Source organism: Cygnus atratus, chromosome Z, assembly GCF_013377495.2.
Source record: "Cygnus atratus isolate AKBS03 ecotype Queensland, Australia chromosome Z, CAtr_DNAZoo_HiC_assembly, whole genome shotgun sequence".
Classification (NCBI taxonomy): Eukaryota; Metazoa; Chordata; class Aves; order Anseriformes; family Anatidae; genus Cygnus; species Cygnus atratus.
Genome location: NC_066396.1, coordinates 12,421,075 through 12,431,100, shown reverse-complemented (window position 1 = coordinate 12,431,100; position 10,026 = coordinate 12,421,075). Strand labels below are relative to the sequence as shown.

The 10,026-nt window shown below is 44.4% G+C and overlaps 1 protein-coding gene across 1 annotated transcript; it reads left to right on the top strand.

Annotated features, from left to right (window-relative positions):
* Window positions 1-1,271: 1,271 nt before the first annotated feature.
* On the top strand, window positions 1,272-6,527 carry CAPSL (calcyphosine like). The gene is made up of 4 exons (XM_035563765.2): window positions 1,272-1,408; window positions 2,940-3,117; window positions 3,939-4,148; window positions 6,426-6,527. Exons 1-4 carry the CDS (start codon window positions 1,272-1,274, stop codon window positions 6,525-6,527), a joined length of 627 nt encoding a protein of 208 aa, XP_035419658.1.
* The last annotated feature ends 3,499 nt before the right edge of the window (window positions 6,528-10,026 follow it).

Below are 10,026 nucleotides of genomic sequence, written 5' to 3'. Positions count from 1 at the left end.
CACTGTATTTTATATTTTTGCCAGCTAAAAATTTTCCCTTAAGGACAGGTCATTGTCTGCAGAAAACATTTTTGACTGCTGACCTCACATAGCTGAAAGGCTTCTTGGTCACTCATTAATGAGCTCCTGGGATAACTTTGCCCATCCTGGCTGAAGCAAAAGCTGACAACAATCTCTTCCCTACCACACTGGATTTCTGCATTACACTAGCACTGAAAACGATTTTGGGGAACAAAGGCATTCTGTCTTTATGTTTTTCCCAAACTCAGCTGGTATGGTCTGAAGGCACACATAAAAACAACAAGCTGCCATAGACAATGCCCTGTAGGCAGGAGTGAAGTAGTTAAGGTGAAACAGTTTAATCCCCAGTTTCTCAGAAATTTTCTCTGACTGCTTCAGTTCAATGACATCAAGATTTGAAGTGCGGTGGGCACCCACGATGACTCACAGAGCTGCCTGCCTTCCACATCTCTCCTCCTCTGGGCACCCTCAGCAGAGATGACCGGGCCCAGGCAGGCCTCTGTCATGACTCAGCCAGGCCCTTCCACAGCTCTCCCACAACATGGCCTCCTCCTGTGATGCTTTAAAGGCTGGAAGACATTTTGGGAACCTTCTTGATCTGCAGGCCCAGCAGCCAGGCTATGGACGACAGTCCTAGCCTTGAGCTGCTTTCCCACTTGGCCACAAGGATGGGGACCCAAGCTTACAAGTGTCTTCATTGCCCACATCCTCTCCTCAGCATCAGCATGGGGAACAACAGACAGACAAGAAGAAAGCCCTCAGCCAGGTCAATTTTTGCTGTCACTGCTTTTCCTGTTTGGGAACACTAACTGCCAAGCTGGCAAGGCTGAGAAGGCTCAGCAGGGCTGCTGGAGGTACAGCAGCAGCACTCTCCCGGCTATGTCCACCAACTTTCATTGTGTTCGTACACTGTAGGCAAGCAAACTCGTACCCACACTTTCAAATTTCATCTGGGTTAAGGCAGCAGTGTGGTTGTCTGAGCTCTCCTTTCAGGTTTGGTGGCCCATGAAGTGCAAGTCAAAGCAATTATTTTCACTCAATGAAAAGAAAATGTTCAGTTCCTCTGGCAATTTCCTCTTCTGAGAAAAAGATATAATGAAAAGGAAATAGACGGTGAAAAGGAGTCCTCATGAAATAGTTGCAAACACCTTACAAGTGAGGGACTTAGGATGCTCTGTATACTAAGGCAGGCTTCAGTACACTGTGTTTTGTGTATGAATCCACATTGTCTGAGAGCTTTGGTGTTTCAGATGCCAGGCACAGCAAGGCATGACCGAGAGATGGCAATCCAGGCCAAAAGAAACCTGTCTAAAACCACTGACCCTGTAGAAAGACTTCGACTAAAGTGCTTAGCAAGGGGATCTGCAGGCATTAAAGGACTTGGCAGGTGAGTCCAAGAAGTCAAATCCACTGTTCGGCCTAACAGTTTTAGTTGCAGGAGGCTCCAAACATACATAGTGAAAGGGTGGTTATGGGGAAAACAGATGGAGGAGACTCTGTAGGATGTCCAGTGATGATGGGGAGAGAGTCAGTGTCCATAAGTTGATGTGAAGGAAATTCCAGCTGAATATGTGGGAAAGCTGTTTCACCATGTGCATGACAAAGCAGTGGAAGACAATTAAGCACTGGAAGCAAAACTTCCGTCTTTGGAAGCTTTCAAACACCAGCTCGCCAAAGCACTGAGCACCTAGGCTTAGCTTTGAATTTAACATTGCTTTGAGTGAAAAGTAGCATTAAACACCTCCAGAGATCACATTTAACCTAAATTATTCTGTATTTCTTAATGTAAAGATCCCCAAACAGCTCTTGGTTGAAATTCTGGCCCCACTGAGTTGTGCAGTAGGAATCCCCACTGCTCTTATCGAGCATGGCTATGCTTTGCACTCCTTGTGCTGTTGTTTGGAGCTGGAAAGCACAGTACCCCTCCCTGATATCTCGTTTACAAGTGGCAAAGTGAGTCCTCAAGAATCTCTGAACTAGATCCAGGGAAGGAATTCAGTTTCATTTAACTCACTCTTTAGCTGCCTGTGCTCAAAGTTTTGGTCCTTCAAACTTTCCACCCAACTACCAACTGTGCCAGGAAAGGTTTGAATTTAATTCTTCATTTTTGCCACAGGTACTCCTTAACCATTTATTTACCCATGCCTGGGGACAAACATGGCATTTCAGTCAGCAGCAGTCTGAGCAGGGTGTAAAACCTGTGTTTCCCACTTCCGATGTAAATGCCACAACCCACAGAGCCTGTTTTGGGAGACAGGACTCACCTGCTCGTCTGGTGAAGGACTAAGATGAGTCCTTCAGAAGTAAGGTGCTTCCCCAAGACCTGGAACAACGCCTGCCAGGGAGAGAGGAAAAATGTAAAACATCTCTCTCCCCTTGGTGTTTTCTGCAATTAACTTAAGTGCCTCAATACTGCGTATTTTGTTGTTCCTTGGGGTGTGACTCCCCTTGTAGGTTGTCTGTCAGGTGCCCAGTACATGGGGGGCACACAGGCTGCTTCTGCAGTCACCCTCAGAGTGTGGAGCACCCTACCTCAGGAAGGGGAACTGGGCCATGCCCTGGAACCCCTCCCTGTCTCCCTTAGCCTCAGAGGGATCCCAGACAACTGGCTGCAACTTCATTTATCTGCACAACTATTAGACAGCTCAACATGTAATGAATAGCAAGACTCCTTCAGTTAAGGTAGCCTTCACCTCATTTAACTTCGGCTTCAGGCACACAATCTAAGCAGGTCATCTCTGCTGTTGATAGATTTTATTTTTTTGTTTTGTTTTGTTTTGTTTTGTTTTCTCAGAAGACTGTGCAAGGGGGAAATGTTATCTCAATAAGGTGGCCCTGTTCTCGAGCACCTTGCTAAACCTCCACAGCATCCTTTAAACTCTTCTTTCCATTCTCCTCAAATTGCACATTTTCCACAGAGTATTTCGGATTATGGATGATGACAACAGCAGGACCCTTGATTTCAAAGAATTTGTGAAAGGATTAAATGATTATGCTATGATGATAGACAAGGAAGAAGCACAAGAGATTTTCCGGATATTTGATAAAGATGGCAGTGGAACAATTGATTTTGATGAATTTCTTGTTACACTGAGAGTAAGTCTGGGAATTTATGTTATTACTGCATTAAATGGAGAAAGAGCCCTGATTTGTCATTAGCTAAACTTCAGTACTAGTGAAACACAGTATTGTTTTGCACCTAAGAAACTAGCAAAATCTACAGCTGTACTTACAATATCTGTAACTCTTGAGAAGTTAAAATATTCCATTTCCATCTTAATATGCTAAAGGGAAAAAAATCACCCCAAATAACTCCTCTGTGGATGAGAAAGCTCAGAACCTTACATGTCTCTGCAACTGATTGGCAAAATCTAATAGTCCTAGTAAAGAAATGGTTGTGGTGGATTTTTATGAATTGCTGTCTTGATTTAGGTACCTCAGTTCCTATATAACAGTCCAGGTACCTATGTAGTTTAGCCCATTAATCTCGCTTCTCTGTCCTTCATCTTATATTTCCTCATAACGTGAGCTAGTTCGGTGGGAGCTTTCTCTAACAGACCACAGCATGACAGATCCTGGTTGGAGCCTCTGCTCTGCTCGAGTCACAACAATTGAGAAATAAAATAATTAGTGCTTGCTGATGGCAGAAATATTTTAAATTGGTAGAATAGAAGTGTTCGAGAAGTCTTTTTTCTCTTTTTGTCCATTTACAAACCTATCAATAGACACTAATTAGACTCTACCACACCACTTTTTGGTGACTTTTTGGCCCTTCCTATGTCATGGACAGTGTAGACTATCAACACTTTGTTGTCCTATGTGCCTTGAACTCACTTTACTATTAACAAGAGCAGTTACATGAATTTTGAACTGGGCATTTATGGAAATGAATTGAATCTGCTGATATTTCTTTACAGCCTCCCATGTCAAATGCCAGAAAAGAGATCATCATGCAGGCATTTAGGAAGTTAGATAAAACTGGAGATGGTGTCGTCACGATTGAAGACTTACGGGGAGTGTATAATGCAAAACACCATCCCAAGTACCAAAACGGAGACTGGACAGAAGATCAAGTTTTTAGGGCCTTTCTGGATAATTTTGATTCACCCTATGACAAAGATGGGAAGGTAAGTGAAACATCTGATGTCAGGCCGTGAAGTCACCAGATGACTCACAATTTGAATTAATTTATTAAATGAGAAAATGATTCCAGTACCAATCATGCATTTGCATCATATTCATGGAGTACAGTAAAACATATGCATAACCTCTGTGTAGGACTGCTAGTGCAGCTTGCTTAGGCATTGACAGGCAAAGAGCAGGAGGTGCAAAGGTAAGCATGAGACTGCATTTATGGGCTTGTAGCCTATATGGATCTACTTTTACAGGTTACTCAAACTCTGTCTTTAAAGTAACCCACTGAATTGCTAATTTTCAAAATCTATGTAAATTGGAGGATTTTTTTACTTAGGAGAATAAAAAACAGGATCCAGCTCAAAAGCAGGTTCCCTAATACGTGAAATACTTTCAGTTAGCGTTTCTCTAGTACTCATAATCTCTGAGATGCTTTACTTGGAAGTCAATCTGTAATAGAGATGGACTTATCCACAGGATGTCAGAGGGACAGTGAGGTTTGAGCAGAGCAGAGGGAAAGCCAAGAGCTGTGGCTGGAGGGCTGTGAGGGGGCAGCCAGAGGGACCCAGGGCTGCCACCAGACGTGTCCCCCAGGAGCTACCAGCTGGGGCAGGGCTAGGAGGCCTTCCTTCACTCTCCAGTGCAGGTACAAAGCCTGGGCACCCTCTGTGATGGACTTCTCATGCATTCAGTTCATAACTGTCTTTGAGCCAAGCATGCTTCTTTTCCCCTCATTATGTGTCTGCAGAGTCCTTTGGTCTGATCTTACACGTATCTGACCAACACTGAACGACCTCTGCTGTTCACGTGTCAATATTCGTGGTCCAAGCTTTGCAAAATAACAAACTAGATAAGGTTTCATCAACTCTTTATGCAATGTCTGTAACATTTCACTGTCTCTTCACAAATAGTCTTAGGTTGCACCTGGGCTTTCGTACTGCACTGCACTGGTGACACCTGCCTGTCTAATGACTGGCTAAAACACCCAAAGCCTCCACTTGTTTTGTTTCCAATAGGCATGTTCTCAGTTTGGTAGAGAAGTAATAGGTTTTATTTCTCTAGGGCATGACTTTGCACTTAGTAGAGCTGAGTTTCATCCCTTTCTCTGCTGTGTCATCCTGAGAAGTACTGGTTGTGTGAGTTGTCCCTTTTCTGCAGCAGTGATGACGTCTAGCAAACCTCAGCAAAAATTTTCCTTTTCTGCTGAGGTCATAAATGAATGCATTAAAAAAGATGAGACCCCAGAATGATTCTTGACAAGCTGAATGCCTCTGATTGGCCTCATCAATGCCTTGCTCCTAATAAATGCTACAGTGTTTGAATTTACAGAAAAGTTACCACTCACCTCTTGTTCAGCAATCCTGGTGCTAGCTCACCAGACTGTGGTTTCTTCTGAGAACTGCCTCTGACTTTTCTTATGCCAGAATCAGGAGTCACTAATGGTCCTGCTATGAACAGAAGACACCTAAAATGCTTTTAGCTAAAATGCCTCATGGCTAAGCATCTGCTAGACAGGTCCTCTTCATCATGATTTTGCTGGGTGCCTCTGAAATACGCAGGGTCAGTGAAGCTTGTAATCAGGTCGTAATGGTAGGACAGGCAGTAGATTTCCTTACTCCCATTTGTCACTTGTTGCTTAGCTCTCAAATGCACAACATTATAGGAGCAAATATTTTTTCTGTGTGATCTTATATTAAAAGAATAACATATATCGTTCAAGAGTTAAGGTATCACAAGAGACGTACTATTTTCATCATCAAATACCTATTAAAGATACTCAAAAACGCTTTAGTATTTGAAAGAATTTTTGCTTCTTTAAGTGAGACCTGTTAGGGCACTGATATTTTCTCTCTGGTGAAGAGCCATAAAGCTCATATCTGTCTCTGGATTGCACCAGGAACCCCATCCACTTGTATTAATGATAATGCAAATAGAGGATAGCACTCCTGGGAAAAAAAATACATTTAAATATTTGCCTTCCTGGACAGCATTGACTTTAAGTTCAGATCCTGATAAGATTAGTTTAACTCTGAACGTTTAATTTCCATCCAAGTGTTCTTGGAGGACAAGAGCTCTTATTTCTGGTAAAGTGAACTCTGTGCATTTTCACTGTCTTAATTCTTCCTGTTGGGTTCCTTTTCACTAAAAACAATGTGAAATAGCAGGTGTTAAGTTTCATTTAGAGTTTTTCTCAATGTGTGGTTTTGGCTTACTATAACATGAAAAAAAAATAAAGGTTCATTTTTCTGTTTTAAATCCTTCTGTCTCAGGTCACAACAGAAGAATTCATGAACTACTATGCAGGAGTCAGCGCCTCAATAGACACTGATGTCTATTTTATCATCATGATGAAGAACGCTTGGAAACTCTGATTGTATGATTAAAAGAACAAGACTTTACTTTCACCTTTTGTAGGTTCCCATGATTAAGTGTATGCACAACAACAAGCTCATTTTCCAAAATAGCAGCTTCCAGTAACTGTGCCAATTACAGTCTTACAGTCAATCTACAGAAATAATTCCCAGATGCTTTGGTAGTCTCAGCCTCAGGGGATTGGCAGCATAATCGGAGAGCAGATCTGGCATCCAGCCATTCAGCAGATCTAACCCTTTTCTCCCTGCATCCCTGACATGTCTTTTCATCTCTGAGATGAGCTTTTCTTCTCTTCTCAGACATCCACAGCAGGTCACCGTGACTCTTGAATGTATCCCTCTCCAGCACTAGATACAGCTCCACGGGACAGAGGACACAAGAGGAGGAAAACAAATGTTCAGGAAGGGTGATGGTCTGGGGCAGGCTGTTAGGAACATGAGAGAGTGCCCCAGGGGATAACAGGGGTGGGCTGGAGGGTCACATACCCCTCTCGCCTGGCTTCTTGTGTCTCACCCGTGGGACGGAGCCACTGCCTAAGTGCTCAGCTTGGTGCTGGGAACCTGTGAGTTCCCAGTGCCGGGAGGCTGGAGAGGGAGACAAACCAAGCAGGGGAGGATGGATCAATATAAATGCCAAAGACTCTTTAGAGCCCTGTTTTTCCACAGCTTACAACTCAAAAAATGTCATCATGCAGGCATCTTTTGTGCGCATGCCTTGCTTCAAACCTCTGTGGGCCTGCTTATTGCTTTCCCCCCCACTTTGGTTTCTTTCTTTTTGTACTCTGAAACCATCTCACTAATGGTTTTCTTTAAATGGCATACGTATTACAGTATTTTCTTCTCTCTGTTCCTGGAACATTTACCAGTAGGGTAGCTGTTGTCTGTATACACTGACACCGAAAGTTGCTTGCTGCTTTTTCTGCTTTTCGTATTTGTATTGGTTTATGACCGAGCTATGTCTTCAGGGAACTTTCTGGGAACTCAGGAACTTGTAATTTTCTTGTCTGGTCATCTTCTGTTTCTGATGCTGAAGAAAGGGTGGGAACACATCCTTCTCCTTGCTGCCCCTGGCCACACTAATGAGACTGTCAGTTCTGAGATCTACTGTCCTCTCCCCATGCAGAGAGTGGGGAAATGGCACAACAAGGAAACTTAAAAAAATAAGAAGAAGGGGGAGGGGAGGGCAACATATATAATCATTTCTCTCTTGATTCCTTTTTCTTTTGTCTTCTTTCTGTTTCTCTCACAATGTCCTGATGTTCCCCAAGACTGAGTTGCTGTAGCAAAGAGTAAATAGCTTATGCATGGCAGTGTTTGCTCCATTTCAGACTGGCAGCCAGCTAAAAGCAGTGTAGACTCACAGACTATACTTTCAAATGAATTTGTCTGATGAAGTCTCTGCTTGTGCTTAGTATGGACTGTTTGTGTATGCAAGGATGTATTACACTAGTCAAACACAAGGAATCATATAAATCATTAAGGTTGGAAAAGACCACCAAGATCATCTGGCCCAACCATCACCCTACCATCAACGTCACCCACTAAACCATGTCCTTAAGCACCACGTCCAACCTTTCCTTGAACACCCCCAGGGATGGTGACTCCACCACCTCCCCGGGCAACAAGTTCCAAGGCCTGACTGCTGTAAGTTTGAGCACTGCAGTCCTGTGTGCTTCTAGCTCTAGTCCTGTGCAAACTCTGCTTTTGTTTTCTCCAGCCATGACCTTAGTACAAGTAATAGCTGTTTGAAATTCCTTAGTAAATGCTGTGCGAGCTCAATTATTGTCTTTGATCCGTGAACCTCTAGAAATTTGCGTACTGGCTAACAGTGTAAAATAGTGGAAAGAGTTTTTTTGTGGTTGCCATTGATCGTAAGAGGAGTCTTACTGAGATGCTACCGAGGTGCCAACATAGCTTATATAAAAAACAAACTTGCTGCAAATAGAGGCTTTGCATATCCTGGCAGCTTGTGTGCAATCCATTTCTTCTTCATTTACTAACTGGCTCCAGAACAGGGTATCATGTTAGCTATCTTCTAAGTTTCAACTAAAAAGAAAGCAATAGTAATGGATGGCAGGCATCACAAAATGAAGTGATTTCCTTCTGACATGCTAGCTCATGGTTTCAGACTCCACAAGTAATCTGTTGTGCTGACGTTTAATCAAGGGCAGTGGAAATTTAAATCTGCATAGCTGCAACTCCTAACCTGTTTGTCTTCTCAGTACCAACCCTTTCCAATTTTACTTAATCCCCAAAGCAATATACATTTCTAGAGGGGAGGATTAACTGGGAGGAGGAACAACAGAGTCGAAGAGCAGAACTGGAAACAACAAAGCATTTTTAAAGCCTGCAGAAGCTTTGCTACTGGCCTCAGGCAGCCTTTGGTTTAGCCTCTGATGTTGGCCTGAGGGTGGGAGCCATGGGAGCTCACGCCCCTCGTGCTGGTGGCAGGGCTCAGTGAGCATCCCGTGGGCTCCTCACTCTGCCCAGCTGCTGTCCTGTCACCCATGGGGCATGCTCCTCAGCATCTCCAGGAGGACATTTTTCATGATTACATTGCTTCAAAACCTTGAGCCGCCCTTCAGCCCCTCACCATCCCTCTCTGCTGGGGCTGCTGTGCTGCCAGCTGGGAGAGCCACAAATGAAGCTTGAGTGCCCGTGCTCAGCCTCAGGCTGCTGTGTGCTGGGTACAGAGCTGGCAGATGCTGGAGATAGACCTCGGTGCAGGCTGTCCTGCCAGCCCGTGATTGCAGAGCGCACACGGCAGATGCTGGGAGATAGGTGGCAATGCACGTGACCGTATCTGGCGCTGCCATCAAGATTGTCAGATCTTGGTTGGTACTTCACGCTCAAACATTTTATTTCTTTCTGATTGTGCAACAGATGCTAAACAGGATGGCACAAACCATAGGAACATCTGAGTCTGCAGGGCTGTGGGGCAACACCAGAGGTGAAGGTTTCAGCTCCAGCCTTGCTGCAAAAATGCTGTCTGACCCATCTGGTCCTTTAGGGAGGGAAATGGCTCCCCCCTACCTCTACCTGGGCCATCAGAGCATCTCTGTGACTGCCCCAAACTGGCACAAGGTGGGGGGAGAGGCAGGGCACAGCCTCTCCCTTCAGCATGGTCCCAGGAAAGGAAAGGCTGCTTCTGCAACAGCTGGTACTTCATGTTGGTTTTGCCCCTGGTGTGGTTTTGTGGCTTTGTATTTTTGTTCCTGGAGCGGAACTTTTTGGCTTGATCTGGTCCAGAGTTGTTTGGTTCGTGTTTCCCTCCTGCAGCAAGAATTTTTGGTTCAGGCAACCAAGTTTTGATGCAAGCCTCTCTCACTCTTGTAATCAGGCCACAGGGTGTGCTCACCGAACTGGTTCACTTCACTGGTCCCCTGGCAGAAAGCTGTCGTGGCAGGGACAGATGGAAGCAGCTGAGGCTTTTGCAGATGAAACCAGCTGCACACGCTGCTAAATGAAAGCCAGCGAGGCAGTGACTGCACAGCCCTGC